Source organism: Tupaia chinensis, unplaced genomic scaffold (genome assembly GCF_000334495.1).
Source record: "Tupaia chinensis unplaced genomic scaffold, TupChi_1.0 Scaffold000359_1, whole genome shotgun sequence".
Taxonomy (NCBI): Eukaryota; Metazoa; Chordata; class Mammalia; order Scandentia; family Tupaiidae; genus Tupaia; species Tupaia belangeri.
Window position 1 is genome coordinate 869517 of NW_006159855.1, and position 25290 is coordinate 894806.

Below are 25290 nucleotides of genomic sequence, written 5' to 3' on the forward strand. Positions count from 1 at the left end.
GCACCTCTTTCCCGCCCCAGGATGTAGAGGTGGAAAAATCAAACCACTTTGCAATGGTGAATCTGAGAACAGCCGCCCCCACTGTCTGTGTAAGTCATTCCTTTTTGCTCCTCCACATAGAGTAGATCATAGTGGGTCTATAACCCACCTGTCGGTGGCCATGGTTGTTATTATTGTGTAATCCCAGCAGTAGAGCATGGTGAACCAAGCCAGGCACTCTCTTTCGCAGTTACTTGTTCTGAGTCGGGCTGAGAAGGTCCTAGAAGAAGTTGACTGGCTGATTGCCAAGCTCAAGGGACAAATGAGCCCAGAAACCCTACCAGGTAAGCTGAGGTCATGTGAGGTTCCAAAAACTGACAGGAGCAAACCCAACCAAAATCCAAATTGGAGTACTGCATAAAAGTGGAGGCCCTGAGCTAAATTTAGTTGTTTCTAAGCTAGATTTCTGATGTGATGAAATATGGGTCATTGGGAAAGGTATGATGCATTTTTGTATAGAAAAACATAGAAAAGTATGTCATGCCTTTGCCAACAACTTAATAGAAGGTAGTATGGCTATAACGGCATGATTATTGGTTCAGGATAATGAAAATTCCATTGAATACTCATTTTCCAAGTAGGCTTTCTAGTTATTAGTATTTGGTTGATTTCTAAAATTTCTGTTTTGTCATCCATGAGAGCAAGCACACTCAAAGGGTCTTCATGCCCCCAGGCCACCGCCAACATTAGCCAGCTCAGTCATAGGCATGCTTGTGAGAGGACTCCTTCACAAGCCCAACACCTTTCCACGTGGATCAGCCGCAGAGCATTGAGTTTACTCCCATACCACCATCCAGCCCCTCCTTTCCTTTTAATTAGAAAATAAGACCAGTGGAGTATAAATGTGCCAATTTCACTTTCCTTCAGAAGGGGCCTCTTCTCAAGCAGCCCCACCAAACCATCCCACTGAGAAAGCCGTCATCATGCAACTGGGAACTCTGCTTACATTTTTTCACGAGCTGGTACAGACAGCCCTGCCATCAGGCAGCTGCGTCGACACCTTGTTAAAGGACCTGTGCAAAATGTACACCGTCCTAACGGCGCTTGTCAGATATGTAAGTATCTGCCAGACAGGTTCAGCCCACCGTCTACCCCAGCGAGCTCACAGGTGAGGCTGGGCAGCAGCCCACTGCTATGCATGCCTTTAGACAGAGCTCTCGGAAGCCAGGGTTGTTTCAGTTTGCTCAGTTGGTAGCAGGGAAAGATGGTTGGTGACAAAATACTAAATATGCTTTCGGAGGCTCTTAGTTCCTTGGCATGTGGCACCTGATAGCCAATGCTGTTTTAAACACCTAAGGCTTAATCTGAGCTCTAGCTGTAGAATTATGAGACCATGATAAACCAAAAAGTGACGCCATTTCTTGAATACTCAAGAGATGTTTATTCTTATTCCTTTAGAGATTATTAAATTCCTTACAGGTCAGGTACTAGAGTGGGGGAGGAAGTTGTGTTTTTGTTATTGTTTTAAACACAAGGCATACTCTTGTTCTCGTAATGTAGGTGTTTGGGTTTTAGGGAGGTTTTTTTTTTTTGTTTTGTTTTTTGTTTTAGTATTTGTTAATAAACTATTACACTTTTAATGTTGACATTTTGGTCTCTAGATTCAAAGGCTGATAGGAACTGGGAAGTTTAGTTCTGATTATGGCAATGATCCATATTAAATGCTTGGGCATAAAAACAAACAAACAAACAAACAAACAAAAAACAAAAAACAAGGAAGATGCAGACCATCCCCCAGTGTACCCAAACAGCAGTGTGGCCATTTCTGAGAACGTGTGGTTTTCGCTGCCTGTCATGGCTACTAAACTGCTGGAGTGGAAGTACTTGAGAGCCTCGTTATTGGCATTTTTACAAGGAAAACAGCAGTCATTGGTTTTTCTAGGCAAAAGGGCCTATCAGGGGAACCAGCAGTTAATGTAATGGCCATGTCGCTGGACTCCCACATAGTCGACTATGGTTCGCGTTCCGGACCCGATGGCTTAAAACTCAGGCCAGGCGCGTGTGCGTGCGTGCGTGCCCAAGATCTTGAGAGGAGAATGGAGGAGAAGGGATTGCAGCGTGACCATCCCCCCTGGGGGGTGATTTCTCGCTTTCTGTCTCTATGTCTCTCTCTGTCTGGCGAGTGCACACGCCCTATAGCGAAAAAACCCTCTCCAGAAAAAAAAGGGCCTATCAGCCTGAGGGACCTTATAAAGTGGTAAGTTAAGCAAGTCCTCACAAAAAGTTATTGCCTACTTACAGTGAAGCTTTAGAGGAAGGGAAAAGGAAAGCGTCATGCCTTGGCTTCTCTAAGAAGTAACCTCTGCACTCAGTGATGAGTCACACTCCATAAGCTCACTCTGAGGGTCACCTGTAGTTTCATAAGATGACTTTCTAACTCTAGGAACCTTCTGTTACTAGTATCTCCAGGTATGTCGGAGCTCTGGAGGAATTCCAAAAAATATGGAAAAGCTGGTGAGTTACGAATACCTTTCCAAGGTATGGGGGAAGCATTTCACTGCTGTGGTTACATTGGTTTCCTTCTTTGCTGCAGGTGAAGCTGTCTGGTTCGCATCTGACACCCCTGTGTTATTCTTTCATTTCTTACGTACAGGTAAGTGATCAGAGAGTACTAAAACAGATCTTAAAGAGAGGACTTATTTCTGAGGGGACAGCTTATATGTAGTTTCTTCCCTACTTACCATAAGCCAGAGGTGCCCATTTGAGATCAAGCCATGGCTTGAAGGCTTTGCAACAAGGACACCTTTATTTGTAGAGAAAGTGTTTTATCCAATTTGGAGAAAGAATTTTACATGCTTGCTTTTGAAAAAAAGGAATGAGCATACCTGAGCTCCGTAGTTTCTGGTGATTGAAAGTCCTTGACGTTAGGTATCCCCTGCGAGTGAGGACAGTGACAGCAAGGGGAATGAAGAAGGACTCAGCTCAGATGGTAAGTGTGAGAGAGCTGCAGCACTTTCAGAGAGGTAGAGGAAACTGGGCTTTCATCATTTTCTAAATTTAGAGAGGAAAGAGGTGGGGGGGGGGTGTCTAAGAAAATGACAAAAGTCTCTAAGTGTCATCTGGCCCTAAATATCACCAGATTCCTACAGTACTTGAGACTACTATTTGCTTAAGCCAGGATTTATTTATTTATTTGGTCAAAGGGTATACATGGGCATGCTGGGGATGGGGGACAGGTAGTTAAGAAATCACCCCCAAGGGATTGGATACACTACAATCCCTTCTCCATTCTCTTCGGGATTTGGGGCACACATGCCTGGCTTGAGTTTCAGTCGGCTGGGTCTCCTTGGTCCAACCGGGGAGTCTAGTGCCTTAACCACCATGTCACCTTCTGGCCCTAAACCCCAGGGCGGGTAGGGGGAAGAGAGTGGTGTGTTTTTTTGTTTGTTTGTTTGTTTGTTTTAAGAGATTTTTGCTATAGGGCACATGTCCCCTCTGGGGAGACACAGAAATTATCCCTGAGGGAGGATGGCCACATCTCAGGTCTCTTCTCTAGCCTCCTCTTGGGATTTTGGGCATGCATGCACACATGCCCAGTGTGAGTTTTAAGCCACTGGGTCCAGGACTTGAACCGCAGTCATTTATGTGGGAGTCAAGTGATGTAACCATTATGCTATCCACTGTTCCCTAAACCAGGGTTTAACTTTTGATATTGGCCCAGACAGCTTTTTTTTTTTTTTTTTTTCCTTTTTGTCTGAGAGAGGCACCTTCAACAAGATCTCATACCATGATTATCCCCTGAGCCTTCCCTGCCAGCTAGGATCCCAGGTGCTCACCTGTTGCTATGCACTTCACTCCTGCGCCACCACAACTGGCCTGGACTAGTTCTTTCTGGTTCCTGCTCTGTGTATTTTAAGATATTTAACAGCATCCCTGACCTCTACCTACCAGATAACAGTAGCAAAATCCCACCTCATCCTCAGCCAACAATCGTGACAACCACAGATGTCTTTAAGGGGCACAACCACCCCTAGTTGAGAACCAGGGTCTTAAACACATGAAGCAATGGGAAGGAGTCCTGCTGTCTCCTAAAACCATTTATCAGTGCAGTGAGCATCACAGGGCTGTTAATGATCTTTGAAGAATCAAAGAGAATGGGTCCGCCTAGTGTCAGTCTTGGCCTAGGTTCTCAAACCATTTAAGCATCCATAGCACCACTTTGATAGGGTGCGTCACTTGTTTTCTGCCTTTGTATCACTTACAGGTACAATGTCCTCCTATTGGTAACTTAATGTTCATATTTAAGGGCGTCTCCCCTTGAGAAGCACTGACCCACAGGCCTGTCACCTGCATTAACCTGAAAGTCCTCGGTAGTGTGCTCGTAGTGGAGCTCTCTACCACCTTGCCTATACCAGTTCTGTGATCGGGGTCAGGATTGCATCATCCATTTTCTGTGCCTGACCAGACTGCCTGTAGTCTACTCTCATCAAGCCATTTGTCCTCATTTATTTCACCCAAATGCTTACAGACATGCTTTCTTAACACTCGTGCTCATAAGTTTTCATGTAAGTAACATTCTGTCTTGTAGATAGTCAACATACAGGATATATCACCCAAAGTCCTAAATTCAGGTTTTGAGTGCCCCATTCCAGAGTATCCTGTCTCGACTGAGACGGTCCTCAAGGGCGGGGGTTCCTATATAAATACACCCATTCCTCATCTCATACATGTGTGTGCCGGTAACAGTAAGGGGTGCTAAGAGGTCCTATGGTAAGTTTCATAGTAGTCCCCAAATTATTCAGTAACATTTTCTAAATAGCAACTTCGTATTTGACAGAATAGTGTTCCATAGAGTAGAGCTTAGAAAACAGTTTTATCATAGTTACTGCTAACCTTGTTATATACTCCAAGTCATTTTACTAGAACAGCTAATGTTCAGAGAACCCCCTTACCTTGTAAGTGCTATGTTTTCATGCATCCTCTCCTGCATCCTCACACCTTATCCTTTTATGTTATCCTATTATAAATCTTGAGAAAAGGCTAGGAAAGTTAACTGAAAGGTCCAAGAGCAGATGGTTATTACAAGGCAGAGGTGAGGGACCCGCAGGTGGCATAGTGATAAAGGCATTGGACTCCCACGTGGTTGACTGTGGTTCAAGTCCTGGACCTGGCAGCTTGAAAATATGCCCTGCACAAGTGTTTGCAAGCCCAAGATCCCAGGGGAATGGAGGAGAAGGGATTGCAGTGTGGCCAAACCACGCTGGTTATAATTATACCCCCTACCTCACCCCCGGGGGGATTTCTCACTCTCCCTCTCACTGTCTGTCTCTCTCTCTCAGTCACATGTGCCTTGTAGCAGGTGAGTTACGAATACCTTTCCAAGGTATGGGGGAAGCATTTCACTGCTGTGGTTACATTGGTTTCCTTCTTTGCTGCAGGTGAAGCTGTCTGGTTCGCATCTGACACCCCTGTGTTATTCTTTCATTTCTTACGTACAGGTAAGTGATCAGAGAGTACTAAAACAGATCTTAAAGAGAGGACTTATTTCTGAGGGGACAGCTTATATGTAGTTTCTTCCCTACTTACCATAAGCCAGAGGTGCCCATTTGAGATCAAGCCATGGCTTGAAGGCTTTGCAACAAGGACACCTTTATTTGTAGAGAAAGTGTTTTATCCAATTTGGAGAAAGAATTTTACATGCTTGCTTTTGAAAAAAAGGAATGAGCATACCTGAGCTCCGTAGTTTCTGGTGATTGAAAGTCCTTGACGTTAGGTATCCCCTGCGAGTGAGGACAGTGACAGCAAGGGGAATGAAGAAGGACTCAGCTCAGATGGTAAGTGTGAGAGAGCTGCAGCACTTTCAGAGAGGTAGAGGAAACTGGGCTTTCATCATTTTCTAAATTTAGAGAGGAAAGAGGTGGGGGGGGGGTGTCTAAGAAAATGACAAAAGTCTCTAAGTGTCATCTGGCCCTAAATATCACCAGATTCCTACAGTACTTGAGACTACTATTTGCTTAAGCCAGGATTTATTTATTTATTTGGTCAAAGGGTATACATGGGCATGCTGGGGATGGGGGACAGGTAGTTAAGAAATCACCCCCAAGGGATTGGATACACTACAATCCCTTCTCCATTCTCTTCGGGATTTGGGGCACACATGCCTGGCTTGAGTTTCAGTCGGCTGGGTCTCCTTGGTCCAACCGGGGAGTCTAGTGCCTTAACCACCATGTCACCTTCTGGCCCTAAACCCCAGGGCGGGTAGGGGGAAGAGAGTGGTGTGTTTTTTTGTTTGTTTGTTTGTTTGTTTTAAGAGATTTTTGCTATAGGGCACATGTCCCCTCTGGGGAGACACAGAAATTATCCCTGAGGGAGGATGGCCACATCTCAGGTCTCTTCTCTAGCCTCCTCTTGGGATTTTGGGCATGCATGCACACATGCCCAGTGTGAGTTTTAAGCCACTGGGTCCAGGACTTGAACCGCAGTCATTTATGTGGGAGTCAAGTGATGTAACCATTATGCTATCCACTGTTCCCTAAACCAGGGTTTAACTTTTGATATTGGCCCAGACAGCTTTTTTTTTTTTTTTTTTCCTTTTTGTCTGAGAGAGGCACCTTCAACAAGATCTCATACCATGATTATCCCCTGAGCCTTCCCTGCCAGCTAGGATCCCAGGTGCTCACCTGTTGCTATGCACTTCACTCCTGCGCCACCACAACTGGCCTGGACTAGTTCTTTCTGGTTCCTGCTCTGTGTATTTTAAGATATTTAACAGCATCCCTGACCTCTACCTACCAGATAACAGTAGCAAAATCCCACCTCATCCTCAGCCAACAATCGTGACAACCACAGATGTCTTTAAGGGGCACAACCACCCCTAGTTGAGAACCAGGGTCTTAAACACATGAAGCAATGGGAAGGAGTCCTGCTGTCTCCTAAAACCATTTATCAGTGCAGTGAGCATCACAGGGCTGTTAATGATCTTTGAAGAATCAAAGAGAATGGGTCCGCCTAGTGTCAGTCTTGGCCTAGGTTCTCAAACCATTTAAGCATCCATAGCACCACTTTGATAGGGTGCGTCACTTGTTTTCTGCCTTTGTATCACTTACAGGTACAATGTCCTCCTATTGGTAACTTAATGTTCATATTTAAGGGCGTCTCCCCTTGAGAAGCACTGACCCACAGGCCTGTCACCTGCATTAACCTGAAAGTCCTCGGTAGTGTGCTCGTAGTGGAGCTCTCTACCACCTTGCCTATACCAGTTCTGTGATCGGGGTCAGGATTGCATCATCCATTTTCTGTGCCTGACCAGACTGCCTGTAGTCTACTCTCATCAAGCCATTTGTCCTCATTTATTTCACCCAAATGCTTACAGACATGCTTTCTTAACACTCGTGCTCATAAGTTTTCATGTAAGTAACATTCTGTCTTGTAGATAGTCAACATACAGGATATATCACCCAAAGTCCTAAATTCAGGTTTTGAGTGCCCCATTCCAGAGTATCCTGTCTCGACTGAGACGGTCCTCAAGGGCGGGGGTTCCTATATAAATACACCCATTCCTCATCTCATACATGTGTGTGCCGGTAACAGTAAGGGGTGCTAAGAGGTCCTATGGTAAGTTTCATAGTAGTCCCCAAATTATTCAGTAACATTTTCTAAATAGCAACTTCGTATTTGACAGAATAGTGTTCCATAGAGTAGAGCTTAGAAAACAGTTTTATCATAGTTACTGCTAACCTTGTTATATACTCCAAGTCATTTTACTAGAACAGCTAATGTTCAGAGAACCCCCTTACCTTGTAAGTGCTATGTTTTCATGCATCCTCTCCTGCATCCTCACACCTTATCCTTTTATGTTATCCTATTATAAATCTTGAGAAAAGGCTAGGAAAGTTAACTGAAAGGTCCAAGAGCAGATGGTTATTACAAGGCAGAGGTGAGGGACCCGCAGGTGGCATAGTGATAAAGGCATTGGACTCCCACGTGGTTGACTGTGGTTCAAGTCCTGGACCTGGCAGCTTGAAAATATGCCCTGCACAAGTGTTTGCAAGCCCAAGATCCCAGGGGAATGGAGGAGAAGGGATTGCAGTGTGGCCAAACCACGCTGGTTATAATTATACCCCCTACCTCACCCCCGGGGGGATTTCTCACTCTCCCTCTCACTGTCTGTCTCTCTCTCTCAGTCACATGTGCCTTGTAGCAAAAATCTTAAAAAGGGAAAGGGAAAAAAAAGGTAGAGCTTAGACTTAACCCAGTTAGTTTACCACAGAGGTTGGCAGACTTTTCTATAAAGGGTCTACTACTAAACATTTTAGGCTATGCTGTTCTAACATAAAAGTAGCCAGAGATAGTCCATCCATAAATGACTGTTTCATAGCAAAACTTCTTTCTCAAAAACAGGCAGAGGGCCTGTTTTGACCAGTGGGCTGCAGTTTGCTAACCCCTGCTCTAGAATCATTCTTGATATTTGTTGACAAGTCAAATGTTGGGAGGTTTTGGATTTTTGTTTCTGATCCCAAGCTCCAGCATTTTTCTGTGAATCATCAGGAACCTCCTAAACTGATGTTCTTTTCACAGTACACACAAAAAAGTTTAGTGTATTCCCTGGGCACTTTACCTCTTTCTCAATTCACATTTGACTAGACCTTCCTGACAGGTCAGCTGCAAGTGCAGGCAGACATTTTTCTCTCATCTACTTAACTCCAACTCTTGCCTAGAAATGGGATTGAACTTGCCACGTCTTCCAGAGAGCCATTATTCTTTTATAGTCTCTTCTTTTTAGGCCTCAGTGGAAAGAAAGCAATGAAAACTACTGCTCCAAAACCCTTGGCTTCATGCCCAGTTTTACACCTTTAAAAGATGCATCTTTCCTGGCTCTAATTTTAGTTGTATCTGAAGCAACAGGAGTGCGCAGCAGAAAAGGTTTAGATAGTCTCTCTAGAAAGGTGACTCACTTTCCACTTGGTCAGGTGAAGTCTACCTGTGGCTTCTTCTCTCCCCTTCCCTTAATAGGGTTTCACCCTCTACCATCTTCTTAAAGATTTCTCCATACCAGCCCCTCTGTAATTCCTGTTCCTTATTTCTAGAACATGGCATGTGAAACAACCTTCAGTCTCGTGGTTCCAGTGGCATAGATTCTCTTCACTTTCAGGCCTCTTCTTGTTCCCACGGAACATCATAGGTTCCTTCCCTTTAAAATGTAGAACTTCCTTTAAAGTAAAAGCTTCCTATGTCTTATGTACCTTACACTTGGATAGTTTTTCAACCCACTCTCTCCTGCCTCAGAAATTGAGTCTCTTATCCTTATCAGAATCTTTTTTTCCTTATCAGACTCCTTTACTGCTTTTATTGGCTCTTTTCTCTCCAAGAGCTCTTTATTACCTGGTAATCTACAACATGGGGAAGTCTACCATGACCCTTTAAAAACCACGACACACATAAGATACATCTGGTGATTGCTGCCAGGTAGAAAGACTACAGGCTCCTGGAACAGCCATCAGCCTCCTTTATGGAACCCTTTCAGCTACCTGCTCAGTAGGAAAATGCCTGCCCTGCCGTCACCATGACAGCCACCATTTTAACCATCCTTAAATAATTGGTCCCTTGGCTGGCCCAGTACAGTAACAGTTGGTTCTGCCTTCAACTTCCATGTGCTAGCTCCAAGATTACTATCCTCCCAACAACAGACAAAAACCTGAGAGTTATAATGCATTAACAAAATTTTCCAGCATCTGCTACACATCCAGACTGGGTCCCCTTCTACTGTAATTACCTTCTGTCCTACTAGTTCCACAGAAAAATCATTAGGAGGGGCCAGCAGGTGTTATGGTGGTTAAGACACTGGACTCCCACGTGGCCCAACGCAGTTCGAATTCCACAACTGGAAGCTTTCTCTGATGAGCACATGTGCCCTGTAGCGAAATAATTTTTTAAAAATAATTCTTTTACAAAGCCACTAAAAATGAAATAATGTTTTTGGTTTGTTTTTTGTTTTTTTGTTTTTTTTTTTTTTTAAGAATAAGAAGAGTAAGAACCCAAAATATACAGGAGATATGAAAAAGGATAAAACTGTTGCCACAGCCATGGTAAGCTGCAAAACTATAGTTGCAAGTAAACTTTGAAAACATTGCGAAAAGCCAGTTACAAGAACTACATGTTGTAGTACTGTATAGGAAATGTCCAGAATAGGCCAGTCTACAAAGATGTAGTTGCCTAGAGCTGGATGGTTGTGGGGGGATAGGGACATTAGGGTAACAGTTAAAAACAGCATAGGATTTCTCTGGGGTGATGAAAATGCTATAAAATTGATTGTGGTGACAGTAATATACTAAAAATCCACATTTTAAGTAGGCAAATTATAAGCTAGGTGAATTATATCCAGTCTGTTACCAGTATGTAAGTGTGTGCATGCAGGCATGTGTTCACACATATGGCTGCGTCTCAACTCAGATATTATGATTAGACGGAGCGCCTAGTTTTCCTCCGTACCAAAAGTTTTATTCAGGAAGCACCAGGAAATCTTGAACTCAAATAGGAAGAGTGAAGTTGGTTAGGATACCCATTGAGAAGGTTGGTGAGTACAAAGGTGCCCCGTCAGTGCTGTGCAAAAGTTGGTGAGGATGCTAGAAACGTAAAGAAATCAGTACAACTTCTCAGGGGGACAACTTGGCAATAATTACTAAATTTTAGGAGATACCCATACACACTCTGATATAACATGGTCCACCTCAGAGAAGCTGTAAAGGCCTGTGTACTGGATGTTCCTAGGAGCATTGTTTACAAAACTGAAAGAATGGGATCAAGATGGCCATTACTGTTGGGTTGTCAGAAAAGTCACGATGTATTTTTTTTCAATGCAAAAATGTGTCATGACTTTTCGGACAACCTAATAAATATTAAACGTAAGTTATACTTCATTTATATTGGAGATGTTGTACAGATATGAAAAAAAATGCAAGTCTGAATATTCAGCTGTGGAGCTATATCCAAGATGTTTAAGAAAAAAAGGACAGAATTCTCATGTGGGTTTAATACATATCAGATGTGGGGACAGCCCTGTAGCAAAGAGGTTAAGGTGAGCTGGATCCCACTTCACCAACCACAGTTCAAATCCCAGTCCTAGCAGCTGGGGAAACACACCGGGCATGTGTGCCCGAAGTCCTGACAGGTGAGAAATGGATAAGGAGTTGCACCATGACTACACCCCATTTTGGGAGGTGCCTCTCTCTAGCAAGCACGCAAGTACCCTCTGGCAGTTAACATAAGGGGAGCATACGTAATCCCAGCAGTAAAAGTTCACGTGCAGGACTAGAAGGAAATGGGGGCTATACAGAGTGGGCTTACTGTTAGCAGAATATGAAGTAAGGCAACTAAATTTCTGTAAGTGGTCTTACCCTCCTCAGTCTCATACTTACAAAATTTAAGTGAACCTCTTTTGGCATTTGGGTCTTTTGGACCCAAAGGCCTTAGATCACTGGTCTCTAAATAAGATTGTGTTTGGTTGAGAGGCTACTTCCGTCCCAAAGCCATGTACAGTTCTGCTCGTGACCTCAGGAAAACTTAAATCTTACCTTCTTTGCCCTTAGTCCAGGGTTCTTCGGGAAACCAAGCCAATCCCTAACCTCATCTTTGCCATTGAGCAGTATGAAAAATTCCTCATCAACCTTTCTAAGAAGTCCAAGGTAAACGTGCCTCCTTATTTGCTACCGCTTCTCCTGTTGAAGGGATCTGGCAGAATGACACAGTATAACCAAATTGACATAGTATAATGGAAAGATGGGTTTTTTGTTTTGCTTTGCTGATTTCCTAAATTCAAACATCATATATAAGAACTGAAGGATCTTCAGAGCTACCTAAGAAAGTTTAAGCTGTTGCAGCAGGATGTGAGTAGGAAAACGTTCCTGTGCTTATAATCCTATCCCAGGTGAACCTGATGCAACACATGAAGCTCAGCACCTCGCGAGACTTCAAGATCAAAGGGAACATCCTGGACATGGTGCTTCAGGAGGAGGGGGAGGATGAAAATGAAGAGGTCAGTGCCTGCTTCTGCCTTGAGCACAAACCCCCGTCATTCTTTCACTTGTTTGTTCCCCCCCTGTGTGGGAGCAGCCTCAGCTGAGAGGAAGGGCGACAATCCAGACAGGGTTGAAATGTGGTTGGGAAAAGATGAAAGTTAAGGACTCTTTTTCGGGGGGGGGGGGGGGGGGGGGGGGGGGGGGGGGGGGGGGGGGGGGGGGGGGGGGGGGGGGGGGGGGGGGGGGGGGGGGGGGGGGGGGGGGGGGGGGGGGGGGGGGGGGGGGGGGGGGGGGGGGTTGCTGTACGGCACGTGCACTCGCCAGACAGACAGAAAGTGAGAAAGCCAGGGGGGATGGCCACGCTGCCATCCCTTCTCCATTCTCCTCTTGGGATCTTGGGCACACACGCACACGTCCCTGGTGTGAGTTTTACGCCACCGGGTCCAGGACTCAAACCATGGTTGACTACATGGGCATCCAGTGACATAACCATTACGCTAACTGCTGGTCCCAAAGCTAAGAACTCTTAAGAGAAGGGCTGTAAGCCTTGAGCCGTTGCTTTCAAGGTCCCTGTACTTACATAAACATTTCTGGTCGACATTTCCAGGAAGAGATGACAAAACAGGGTCTTGCTGTGGATCCTCTCTCTGTCACCTTTTAAACTACTGGACAGCAAGCAGCTATCACTGTGGTTCAGAAACCAGTTTACCCCCTCATAGCACACACCACACCCTCATCTTTACAGTAGAGTCATTTGGATTATTTTGGTAAAATTTCCTTTGGTACATACCAGTTCATCTTCCAGAGGGAGAAACTCTAGTTCATTCCTCTTGCTTCAGTTTTACCAGATACAGTAGCACATCCCTGATGTTTCCTTATATCTGGAACCTAAAATTTTCATTTTAGGTCTCAGATGGAATAATCAGCAACCTGCTCATTTCAAAATTGGAAGTTTATATAAATATACCCTCCATTTTTGGCTTCTCAAAAAACATTATCCTGCATTCTTCAGATTATCACTCCAGACCTTAAAGTATCTAGCTAGCCCCATCCATTCCCTTTACCTCCTTGGCATTTTGAGTTCAGGAGGGTCTCAACGTTTGATGCCTTGAGGCTCTTTCTGTGCCACCTTGTCCCATCAATCTCCTTAACATAAGAAAAATCCTAAGGGAAGGAATCCACACTGCCTTACCCCTTTGTGAGGCCCCCTCTTTGTCTACAGCATTATCTCCCGTGAGTGTGCAAAGGGGAAAGCATGACTCAGGCTTGATCTTCTCATCAAAGGGTTTGGTTTGGTTTTATTCCCACTGCCTCGGAGCAGCATTATCACACTAGAGCATTACTTCTCTCCCTCCTAGGGCACTGCATTAGAGCACGGGGCACAAAACAGAGAACCAGCAAAGAAGAAAAGGAAAACAAAGGAAATGCCTGAGTTAATGTGAACTTTGGGTCTTCTGCTTCCTTTTTACCCAATAGCAGTAGTACCCCTTGTCCTACAGCCCACGCTGATGTCGGCATCTTGGTACTGAACCCACTGAACTCAACTGCACCTTCAGTTAGAAGGAATCTTCTTGCCAGGTCCTGCTACTGAAAAGTGGCTGCCCTTAGGCAAGCCATTTTGCAAAAAGCAAAGCTGAAAGCCTGAGTTTGGGATCCCGCACACCCCGATGAAGCTCCACAGGAGCAAATACGGAGCCTCCGGGCTGGCTTCACTTTTCCAAGGAGCCTTTGGTGAGTTCAATTATCTGGTAAATATCCAGCGCTTCACCTGAAAGATAGTGCAAATTGGTTAGGGTGCCTCCTCCAGAATTGTAACTGAGAGCTCAGAAGTGAGAAAGGAAGTCTTAGGAACCAAAAGGAATGTGGAGGGATTGAGAGTAATTGTTGGGAACAGTAATGTTACATGTTTCCTTTTTGTATAAGTCTGTCTTGGATACATCTTAAGTAGAAAATACTTCACTTTCTTGACAGCATGGGCCTTTTTCCTTCTACCTAAGAATGCACTTTGTGTACAGTAAGTCCTCTTTGAACATTTCTGGTATGGTTGAATAGATACGGCTGCAACATGAAGCTACAGTGTTGTCCTTCATTTACTATGAACAGCTTTCGACAAACACGCATCCCTTTGTGCTTTGAACACCATATTCCCTTTGGACCTAGAGCCCCTTAAACACCACATGTAGCTGAGTCAAGAGTGGATGTTGTCTCTGGGACTCTGTATAATGAGGAACAAACGTGTTTGCTCACCCTGGGGAATCCCGTATCTCCTTTCCATCCCAGTCGGATTAGAAGGGGTTTTACAATCCATGGTCACTTCCTTCCTGAGGCACTGGTCAATATCAACTGCACTGAAAAAGGCGACTGACTGGGGCAAGTCATTCAGACCCAGCTTGTAGGCAAACATGCACCTGAAAGAGAGAGACCCAGTCACCTCTCAGTCATGTCTCTGTTGGGACACAAGCTCATGTATCACTCCAAAGAAATAGCTACGTGTCTGTCCTCCTAGCCTAGTCCCATTCTGCTCACTTACCTATGGCAAAGGTCAGCCACCTCCCACTGAGCCACTCATGTGCAGTTATGAACCCCACATACATTTTTCCCAGTTTGGTATATTTTATTGGTAATGTTTTTAAAAGCTCAATTATTAGGCCAGAGACTAAATTGATTTTTTTGTTAGCTTTAAGCATAACTCCCAGAAGATGATTAAGAGCAATGGCCAACAATATGGCCTTCATTATTTACCCATTCATCAGAATATGTTGTGGTTCCCAAACTGGTTCTGAGCGGGAAATCAACATGGAACAGTCCTGTCATTTGATATACAGCCATAAGAACTGAGACTTCTACTACAAGGAACTATAACTCAGCTATATTAAGATATTGTTGAATCCCGTCTGAGTTACCCCATTAACTACGTTCTATTAGCAGTCAGAAAAATTTTGGGCACTTAAAACATTATGGCCAGGGGACCAGCAGGTGGTGTGGTGGTTAAGGCGCTGGACACTCCCATATGGCCGACCAGGATTCAAGTCCTGAATCTGGTGGCTTGCTTTCTCACTTTCTCTCTCTCACACTCTCACCCTCTGTCTCTCTCTGGTCAAATTAAAAAATAAATGAATGAATAAATAAATTATTTTAAAAAAACATCCTAATTGTCTATGAATTGAGAAAAGTTTTCTGGTTTTCAAAAACAACTATCCTAACCTTTTCTTTATGTCAATGATTGTCTTTTTTTTTAAAATAGTTTTAATTTTTAATTATTTAATTTTTATTTATTCACTCATTTATTTTAATTTGACCAGAGAGAGAGGGAGGGAAAGTGAGGAAGTAAGCCGCCAGGTCTAGGACTTGAACCGTGGTTGGTATGTGGGAATGTCCAGCACCTTAACCACCACGCCATCTGCTGTCCCCTGATTGTCTTGCAATTTCAAACCCAAAATATTTTTTTAAAATTTCATTATTAATTTGACCAGAGAGAAGGAAAGTCATAAGGGCAAGACTCAAACCATGATCAGCCATGGGGGAATCCAGTGCCTTAACCACTATACTACCTGCTGGCCCCAAAAATCCTTTTAAAAAGAGACAACCAACATTTTTATGACCTTTAGTCTCTGGTGAATACATGGGCCCTATAGCAAGTTTGAAAAATAACGATCTTAAATCAGAGATAAAAGCTGAAACGTTCATTTCCCGAGAAAATTCCTAACTGCCCTCACCCAAAGCCCGACACAGAGGCACATAGCTGGGCCGGAGAGGCCTGGGGCCACGTACCGCGTCAGGAGGTTGGTGATCTGCAGGGCCAGCGCGGCGCGGTAGCGGTCCTCTGCCCGCACCAGGTAGCGCACCTCGTCATGGATGCTGATGCAGAAGCGCCCATCAATGGCAAACTCCTCAAACAGCCACTTCATGGCCACAAGCATGAGGTGCAAGTAGTCCACAGCAGAGCTCTGCACCACCCAGTTCACGCGGCTGGTCATAAACTGGAGAGAAGGGGGGCCCAGATGGAGGTTCTCTGCCACACACCAGTGGGCTCAGGGGTACAGGGTGGCCTAGGTGCCCGGAGGGACTCAGGCTGGCCCTACTGCACACACTGGGGAGGCCCCATGCTCCAAGGGTACAAGATACCTCCCCCTGGACGGCCGAGGGCTCCAGGGCGCGACTGATGCGGCAGCCCAGCACTGGGGTACGTGGTGTGTCCGACATGGCGATGCTCTCCAGCTTATTGAACATTTCTGACTCTGTGCCCCCCATCCATGCTCGTTCAGCAGCTACCTCCCACTTCTTCCAGCGTGACCTGGGGGACAGGGACAGGGACAGACAGTAAACTTTGTCTTTCAGCATCTTACAGCTAAAAAAGTGTCCCAGCCCCGAGCCCTCCCTCCATCCTTCACACACACAGGGTTCTCACTTCCTTGAAGCTTCTCTCTGGATCTTGCGCAGATCCTGCAGGGAAACCCAGCCATCCTCAGTCCTGTCCACGGTCAAGTCCAACTCCCTCACCAGCCACTCGCCCTCGTCTGACAACCGGTACCTGGGGATGAAGTAGCTGCCATCACTCTTGTGGCAGTGCCTCTGCTGCCCCCTGGGCTAGGAGTGCTCGCTCACGTACCTGTCCTTTGCAGGCTTTCCTTCAGAAGAGCAAACAGGTGGCTAGGAAGAGGTGCATCCCAAACAGGAGCCCAGGCTTGTGTCCCCCAGGCCTGGGCTAACCAGAAGGGTGGCCCAATAAAAGACGGAGACTCCAACACCCAGGCTGTCACTGTTAGTGCTGCCATAATGCCTCAGACACGGGACTGCCAGGTGACCGCTCATCTTACGTTAGTTGAGGCAGCAAGAGCCCACTAGACTTGGGGATGTGCGGGTGAGAATAGGCAGCTAACAGGACACAAAAGGGGGCACTATTTGGCCTTCTTAGTTCTCACTATCCCACACTCCCTGCTTTAGAACTACAGGCACCGCCAGGCTTGTCTCCTAAAAGCTCCACAGCCACATCACACATGGGCACCTCCACATCTGGGCCCATAGTCTCACTCCTCTGTGACACCTTCATAGGGGTCATCCTCCTTCCTCATCACCGCCCTCTCCCTCTACCAGCACAGTACCCACCGTGCAAGCCTTACCCAACCACCAGCACTGTGCATCTCCTGTGGATCACATCACACTCCACTCCCCTTCCCTACATATGCACAGTCACCCCTGCACCTTTTACCACGTACTCAGCTTTCCGTCTTTCCTGAGCTGTTTGCACAAGGAGTCAGCTAATAAAACGTAGACCCTGTGTTACACCTAAGGAAACTAAAGGCCTGCTCTGCTCCTCCCTCACTGCCAGAAACATCCACGGAGCCTGCTGAGGCCCTGAGCACACGACACACAGCAGTGACAGGGGTACAATCCTGAAGTGAGGCTGGTGAACTGGAGGCCTGGGCAGGCTCCCTCCTGAGAGCCTGCAGCCCTGCATCACTGTCACGCAGCATAACCAGAGCTGTGGATGCACTACCACTTAGTGATCGTATAGCAAATGTACAGCTTTACCTCCAACAGGAAATACTTTCAGGGTGACTAAGCAAGCAAATGCCCTAACTCCAGGAACACGCCATCCTGGAGCAGCGTTAGAGATCAGGTAAGGATCAAGAAAGGAAAGATAGGTAAAGGGCACTGAAGCAGATCTGAAGTTCCAGGTATTAAAGTGGACAGGAGAGGAACCTCACCGACGGAGACCCTTGGTGACAGCATACATCTGCTGGGCCTTCTCAGCTGCCTCCTGCCGTGTGAGCCGGTGGTTGAACTGCATCAGGAGGCGCTCGGCAAAGGGCTGCCCAGCCCCATAGATGCGGCCGTAGTTGAAGACTTTGGCATGTTCACGGCTGATGCCCACGGTAGTAGCGGTCTTACTGTGCAGGTCAGTGCCCCTGGACTTCCTGCCCTGCAGAGTCATCCACCCGAAGGCTGTGCAGCCTGCAGGGCGAGGCACAAGTGAGAAAGGAGGGCAAACATCGGGACTTGCCACCTGGTTCCTGAGGGGTGGGGCAGCTCCGCCCCTGCCCCTGCCCCAGCCCCTGCTCCTGCTCACCATGCATCCCGGCAAAGTGGGCGTCCCCGAGCACAGCAGCAATCCACAGCTCCTGAGAGTCCACATCAGCACCCACAAGGACATAGCCGGGCGGTGCCTGCACCATGGCTTTCAACTCACTGCCTACTCGGTCCGGCTGCAGGGAGGAGGAGGTCAGGCCCGCCTGGATACTCAGACTTCCCTACCCTGTTCCTAGAGCCACAGTCAGCTGAGTGCACACGAGGGCCTTTTCTGAGGGGATACTTAGACCAGCAGACGGCGCTACTCCAAACCCACGGTTCCAGCAAGTGGCTTGGCAGCAACGGGACCGGTGAAGAATCCCCACACCCTGCCTGACCCTCTGCGCCCCTGGGCACCTCTAGGGCCTCATGATGGCCGTGGCTTTTAGAACAGGAGTGTCACAGCAGGTGCTCAGACACATCTGCTGAAGGAATGGCCCACATTCATGGAGCCAGATGTGTGACCCCATCTTGGGTTCCTTCTCATGCTCCCTGCTAACTCTCTCAGGCACTCTGAGACCCGTTTCTACACTGAGAGGAAGCACAGGGGCCGCAGACGCGAGACACATACGCGGGCATTGCTAGCAGTGAGCCACGTGGGCTCCACGGCCCGGCGGGTGATAGTGCCGGCAGTTACCACCTGGGGCAGGATGGCCCCGTAGCGGCCTTCCTCGTCGAAGCTGGGGTGCCTGGTGGAGAAGGGTTTTGGGGGAGAGAAAATGCGTGTTGGCAGATTGCTGTGGCCCCAAGACCTGCCCCATTCATTTCTTTTGTCCCCACACCCACAGCAGGCCATACCTGGTGACAGCACGGGGCAGAGCCGACCTGGGCAGCCACACCACCATCTGGGAGCTGTGGGGACAGGCTGGGGCTCAGCCCAACTATGGAGAGCAGAATCTACTCCATGTCCCACCATGGCCTTCACCAGTCCAGTCAGGACTGCTGTGCCACCGCCTCTGCCTCCCTCTTCCTACCAACTTGATCGAGGGTAGGTCACGGTTTCACCAAAAGCTGGGACCCTACCACCCTGCACCAACCAGGAGCGTAAGCCCTCAGGAACTGGCCAGGCCTGCAAGGCAGCTTGTGCCCCTCTTCCTGGGGCATCGGTGAGGCACCCCGCCTCCACTGCCTCTTCTCACACCCAGAGCAGGCTTGGCCAACCCATCATAGCACTCTGCTCACAAGAGGGTGCTGGTGGCACGACCACCATGGATGTGGCTCTCAGGGTGGCTCCATCTGCCCTCCTCCGACCACAGACCCACCTGCCAGTCCCCAAGAAAGCTTAGGGGCCGCCAGCCCTCCAGGGTCCTCAGCCACATCCCATAGCTCTGACAGTTACCCCAAGGGGTCCTGTTAGAGCTGGAAGGGGCCTTCAAGGTCCTACAGAGCCATCTTTTTATGTAAGCTGGGGAATAAGCAGGACAGAAAGAGCCCTGCCCAAGGTCCATGATGCCAGGAATCACAAGAGACCAGACCTCTGAACTGTAGCCAGGCTGCCCCCCTGAGGTAGGAAAAGAGGGCCAGGACTACAAAAGCCCAATCAGGGAGACGGGCCTGTCTCTGCCCTCCCGCCGTGGCCCACCTGATACGTTTATGGGCGTTCCTCCAGAAAGAAATCATTTTGTTGATTTCCAGGGCACGGGGCCCACTGGCACCTCCTGGGCCAGCTTGCAGGGTGCCATCCTCCATCTTGGGCAGAAAATCCTTGGCAAAGGGGCTGCCCACATTATAGCTGTTACCATCCTGGAGAGGGCAAGGGAAGCAGGGCTAGCGGCAGCGGCAGACCTGGGTAGGGAGCCAGCACCACCCACAACCCCAGACGGCTGGGGGCAAACCCCTAACTGCATCCCGCACGCACAGGCGGGCAGCAGGGTGCACACATGTGAGCCTGACTCCCCGAGTAACAGCCATCGGGCAGCAGAACCTATCATGTACCAGGTGTGGTGCCACACACGTGACGTGCCCTATGTCACTGAACTCTGCCACATGCCCTTTGCCACCCAATTTTCAAAAGGAAAAGAGCACAGAAGATGATATTCTCCAAAAGCACACTATTGTCACGCCTCCAGGCAGACCCTCCTGGAGTGACGGGAGCCTGCTGTGACAGGCTGCGAACAAGGATACACACCTTGTGAGGCAGCTTGAAAAACCAGCAGCCGGGGATGTCCACGTCGTTGTAAGGTCCGTTGCCATGGTGATAGGCGGGCTGGCTGGCTTTGGGGCCACCAGTGGCAGTCTGTGGGGGCCACACACCTAGATCAGGCCCTGCTCCAGCACCTGCATTCAGCGAGGGCCACAGGGCAGAGGTGGGAAAAGGGCCTGAAACTACGTGCAGGTGCAACGGGGACGATGGGCTGGCCACAAGGGCTCAGGCCTCCTCCTCGGCCTCCAACATGTGTGGGGCCACCCAGGGACAGGGCAGCATCTCTAAACCACCCCCAAGACCCAAGGGTAGGGAAAAGCCACATGGGCAAGAGGAATCCCTGCCAGCGGCACACACTCAGAGAACCCCTCAGCAGGCACCCTCACCAGAGTTGGGGGTTGGTCTGGCACTGCGGTACGCAAGGTCTCCATTGTGGCCTCAGCCTCCGCTTCTGAGCAGCCCAGTTCTTCCACCTAGATGGGCCCAGCGACCAAGGAAGTGAAAAGTAGTGGCCAGAGTGGGCCCAAGTCCACCAGCCCCTCCTTACCAGGTGCACAGACAGACCGGGACATCTGGGTGAGCCCCCAGTGCCAGCATCTGACCCTGAAGTCTACCTCTTCCCTGGGAGCAGAGACCCCACCTCCCCGGAGCCCAGGCTCAGAGCCCACCCTCACCGTCTGCCACATGGCACTGCTGTCTGTGAGCAGGAACTCCTCAGCCACACCTGCCCCCTGGGGCTCCAGCTGCTGCTTCCCCCGGTCGAGACGGTGCTTCCTATACAGGGACTCGATGGCTCTGGGCAGAGAACAGCAGGGCATCCCTAGTTACTGGATGCGGCTCTGGGCCCGCAGCCATCCTCCTTCCCGCGTTTTGATCCTCAGAGCCAGGCTTCAGGCAGAATGGGCAGTGCTTTCCTTGGTTCTCAGGGTGACACACTGACGATGAGAGCACACTGGTGGCAGGCTAGGTGGCAAGGCTTGGCCGGAGCCAACTCCAAGCTCCTGTCATCCTCAGATGCTGCTCTCCAGGAGCAGCCAGGGATGTCGGGACTGGGGCCCCGCTCCCGCCGGCTCTTCCGCCCTGAACCCTGCCACAAAGGAGCAAGGCCCCACAAGCAACTCACACTGGCCCATGGAGCCAGGACCCTTCATTCTGGGGCACTGCGAGTGCCCTGGCTTCTCCCCAACACCTCCCTATAGAGCACAGGGAGAACCATTCACAGAGCGGCTTGGGGAACAAACGAGGGAAGCACTGCAAAGGGCTCACCATGGTGCCTGGCACATAACCGGCAACCTAAACCACACCCCAAAATCAGGGGGAAAAAAGAAAGGGCCAGCCCCTGTAGGCCAGTGGTTTAGGCAGCTGGATCTCATACAGCCAACTGTGGTTCCAGTCCCAGCCTCAGCTGCTGGAAACACACACTGGACGTGCACATGCATGCCCCAAATCCCAACAGGATGATAACTGCAGAGAAGGGGCTATGGAGGGACCACACCCCACTGGGGAATGCTCTCTGGCCATTCAAAAAGAAAAAGCCCCTTGGGACCAGCAGGTAGTGTGGATTAAAGAGCTGGGCTCCCACATGGTCAACTGAGGTTTAAGTCCCTGGCCTGGCGGCTTGCTTTCTCACCTTCCCTTTCTCTGTCTCTCTTGGTGCATGTGCCCTATGGTAAATTAAAAATAAATAAAATTATATAAATGGTTCTTAAAGAAAAAAGAAAGCGAAAAAGCCTCCATCCCACCTGTCACTTCCAACAGCCCTCTCCATGGTGCTACCGGGCCTGAGGCAGGGCCTTAGTCCTACTCTGAGTACCGCAACACTCCACCAGGACTAAAACCCAGAGCAAAGGGCAGTTATGGAGCAACAAACCAGAATCCAGACTTGGACCCAAGCTCCTCCTACAGCCTCAGCTGACCCTGGTTTCTGCAACAAGGGGAAGGCGTTCCTAGACCCCAGCTCCTCTGCCCCTAAGCCTGAGCCCTACCTGTAGGGGCAGGTCACCCCAGCCGACTCTGGGGTAGTGCCTGCTGGCACTTTCACCAGGTTGTCCCGCCGCCCGGGCACCAGGTAGCCCCAGCCGTGACGCTCTGAGTAGTGCAGAGGGAAGCCATCCCAGGTGAGCGCCATGAGTTTCGGTGTGACTCGCATCTGTAGGCTCAGGAGGCTGGGGCCTGGGGTCCACGCCGGGTCGTCTAGCCGAGGACAGAGCTTCCGGTACCATCTGTGTCCCTCCAGGAAGAGAGCAGTGTCACAGTGTGGAGGGGAGAAGCAGGGGTCAGGGAGCAGGTTCTCTCCTCCATGGCAAGCCCTATCTACCCTCCAAGGCCCCGGGGCTTTCTGATGACCCCAGCCTAGTCACCATTCCCTCTTCTGGGATGCCTTAACCAGGACCCCCATAGAATCTTCTGGAACAATTCAATGAGCTCAGAAGGAAAAATGCTGGCAGCACCACTGGACTAGTCGTAAGTCAGGACCCACACGCATACCCTTCCCAGGACCGGTTCCTTCACCCACGGCTACTCTGGTTAGGAGGAAGCAGATCTGCTCTCCCCAGTAGACCTCCCAGCTGCTCAAGACACACCAGGTCCCTCTGAGCTCTGTCCTTCTCAGCCTGGGCACCAGGGCTGAGACCAGGGTGTGGCCAGTCAGGCACCCAGGGCACACGCTCTCAGGGGCGTGTGAGTGCAGCATCAACACCCTGCTGCATACTCTGGCTACTCCTTTTCTCATCTCTGCCGCTCCCCGAGTCTCAAATGAAGGGTCACCTCCTCAAGGAAGAATTCCCTGATTTCCCTAGGCAGCCAGAACTCTCAACATCACTATCTTAGCACAGACATAAGCCCCAGCTGGGCTTGGTGGTCTGCGGCCTGGCCCCTCCTAGGGAAAAGGAGCTGCTGGGAATAAGCAGCAGGGCTGCCTGTACCTGGTGCCTGGGCAGCTTGCCCAGGGCAGATGCTCCCTGCACAGACCAGCAAACCGACAGGTCAGAGCGAGGAAGTGAGCATGCACACGTGCACTGCCTCCGTGCTGGAGCCCAGACCAGGATGTGCTGAAGACGCCCAGGGCGGATGTGATATGAGTGGGGATGGGGCTCACCCAGGGTGTCCAGGGAGGTGCTGGGCCCGCTTGGGCAGGAGCTCTGTGGTCCCCTTCAGCTGCTGCAAGCAGGCACGGGCTGTGACCTCCCGCTGGAACTCCTCCTCCTCACTGGGGGGACCAGGGTCTGTGAAGGGAATGGGAGGAGAGTCAAGACCCGGAAAGGCATGCACAGAAAAGCCTGCCCTAATTTGCCCATCTCCAGAAGGCCAGGGCAGCCCCTCCCAAGGGGACCCTGGGCCCAGGACCTTCCCGGGGACACCCGCCCCACCTCCTGCCCACGCTCCCCACCTTCCTGATCCATGGGATCCCCAGGGGCACCACCCTCCTCGATGGGCAACTTGGCAGCTGCAGCTGGCTCCTTCTTCTTCACCTTTGCCTTCTTCTGCTTAAACTCCTGTAGGTCCCACTCCAGGTCCCAGAGCCAGGGGTCCTCTTTGTACCTGCAGGGCCAGTCCACCAGAGCAGGGCTACCGCCGAGCCCAAGGCCAGGCTCCCGCCCACCCGGCCTGGCCCTGCCCACCCACGGCCTAACTACCTCTCCCCCGAGAGCAGCTGGCAGGCCTCGTTGGCCAGGTCCATCAGCGACTTCTTCATTTCCCGCTGGAGCTCCTCGTAGGTGCTCTGGGCCTCTGTCAGGTAGCGTTCCCAGTTCTGGTTGACAGGCAGGTAGGAGACACCCATCTCCAGCATTCCAGCCAGAGTCACTGGGTGTGGACACCTTGGGGCAAACACCAGGGCAGTCATAAATGACCACAGGAGGTTCGATCCCTGAGCACCCGACCACCCACAGGGAACAGCTCTAACCAGAGAGACGGTGTGTAAACCCAGCCCTGCTGTGGCCTAGCCCCAGGGAAGGACTTCATCTCCGGGCCTCAGCTCCTTCATCTGCAAGATGGAAACAGCCTCTTCCCATCCTCAGCAGTGAAGAGGGCAGTCAGAACTCCAAGAGGGCGTTGCAGACCACCAAGGTGAAAATGGCTGCCCTCTGCTAAGTGCCGACCCTGTGCCAGGCACTGTACTAGTCGCCCCACACACGTCAACCTCACAACTGGGGGAGTCGAGGTTGTCTGTTTTCACAGGGGAGGACTCTGGCACTCCAGGTCAAACAAGGAAGATACCACAGTCCAGACTTGTACCAAGGGGCCAGCAGGTGGCGCAGGAGTTAAAGTGACTGGAGAGCCCACATGGCCGACTGCCCAGTTTGAGCTCCAGGTCCAGCAGCTTGAAGGACACGCTCAGCAGGTGTGTGCCCAAATCCAGAGGAGAGAATGGAGGAGGGACTGCAGCATGGCTGTCCCCAGAAGGGGTGCTTCCTTACTCTCCTCCCCTCTCTGTCTCTTAACATCTCTGGCAAATGCACACACCCTGTAGCAAAACACTTTTTGAAATTAGAGTGAATGAATGAAGGAAGGAATATATTCACACCAAATATGAGTGATGGTGACTGGCCGTGTCCTAAGACTGACTCACTGGGGCCAGCAAATGCCATAATGCTTATGTCACTGGACTCCCAAGTAGTTGACTGCAGATCAAGTCCCGGACACGGCGGCTTAAAAATCACGCCGAGCGTGTGTGCTTGCATGCCCAAGATCCCAAGAGGAGAATGGAGAAGGGATTGTGGCATGGCTATTCCTCCTGTGGGGCAATTTCTCACTTTCCGGCTCTCTGGCAAGCAGATGTACCCTTATAGCAAAAATTAAAAAAAAAAAAAAAAAAAGACTGACTCACTAACGACACAAGCAAAATGATGAACAAAGCCCCGGCTCAGGACCTGGGTGCAGAGATGTTGCCTCCAACACCAGGACCACGCACACCGAACGCAGGCACAACCCTTGGCCCTCCCCTCCATAGCCCAGGGAGACCCCACTGGACAGAGGTGGGCTCCATTTTTTCAGCTCAGAGGGCGAAGGAAAGAACCAGCACCTACTATACTGGGCCTGGGTACCAGGAGCCCACTGACCAGGGATCCCCACGAGGGCTACCCC

General features: G+C 49.6%; 2 protein-coding genes across 2 annotated transcripts in view; one reads left to right on the top strand and one right to left on the bottom strand.

Moving 5' to 3' along the window:
- Positions 1-13742, top strand: part of FANCI (FA complementation group I) — an 86243-nt gene extending 72501 nt beyond the window's left edge. The window contains exons 30-38 of the mRNA XM_006152788.2: positions 21-89; positions 230-323; positions 907-1094; positions 2440-2493; positions 2573-2632; positions 9996-10064; positions 11565-11660; positions 11903-12010; positions 13352-13742. Coding sequence (XP_006152850.1) covers positions 21-89; positions 230-323; positions 907-1094; positions 2440-2493; positions 2573-2632; positions 9996-10064; positions 11565-11660; positions 11903-12010; positions 13352-13435 — 822 coding nt within the window. The 3' untranslated portion in view covers positions 13436-13742. The remainder of the gene's footprint in view (positions 1-20; positions 90-229; positions 324-906; positions 1095-2439; positions 2494-2572; positions 2633-9995; positions 10065-11564; positions 11661-11902; positions 12011-13351) is intronic.
- POLG (DNA polymerase gamma, catalytic subunit) overlaps positions 13264-25290 on the bottom strand; it is a gene marked incomplete in the record, with an annotated part of 17832 nt that continues 5805 nt past the window's right edge. The window contains 17 exon segments of the mRNA XM_027773547.1: positions 13264-13761; positions 14241-14401; positions 15765-15973; positions 16119-16287; positions 16402-16524; positions 17702-17948; positions 18064-18199; positions 18634-18751; positions 18861-18914; positions 19645-19805; positions 20191-20298; positions 20592-20678; positions 20880-21000; positions 22191-22427; positions 23303-23429; positions 23594-23745; positions 23841-24023. Of these exon segments, the coding sequence (XP_027629348.1) occupies positions 13703-13761; positions 14241-14401; positions 15765-15973; positions 16119-16287; positions 16402-16524; positions 17702-17948; positions 18064-18199; positions 18634-18751; positions 18861-18914; positions 19645-19805; positions 20191-20298; positions 20592-20678; positions 20880-21000; positions 22191-22427; positions 23303-23429; positions 23594-23745; positions 23841-24023 (2452 nt within the window).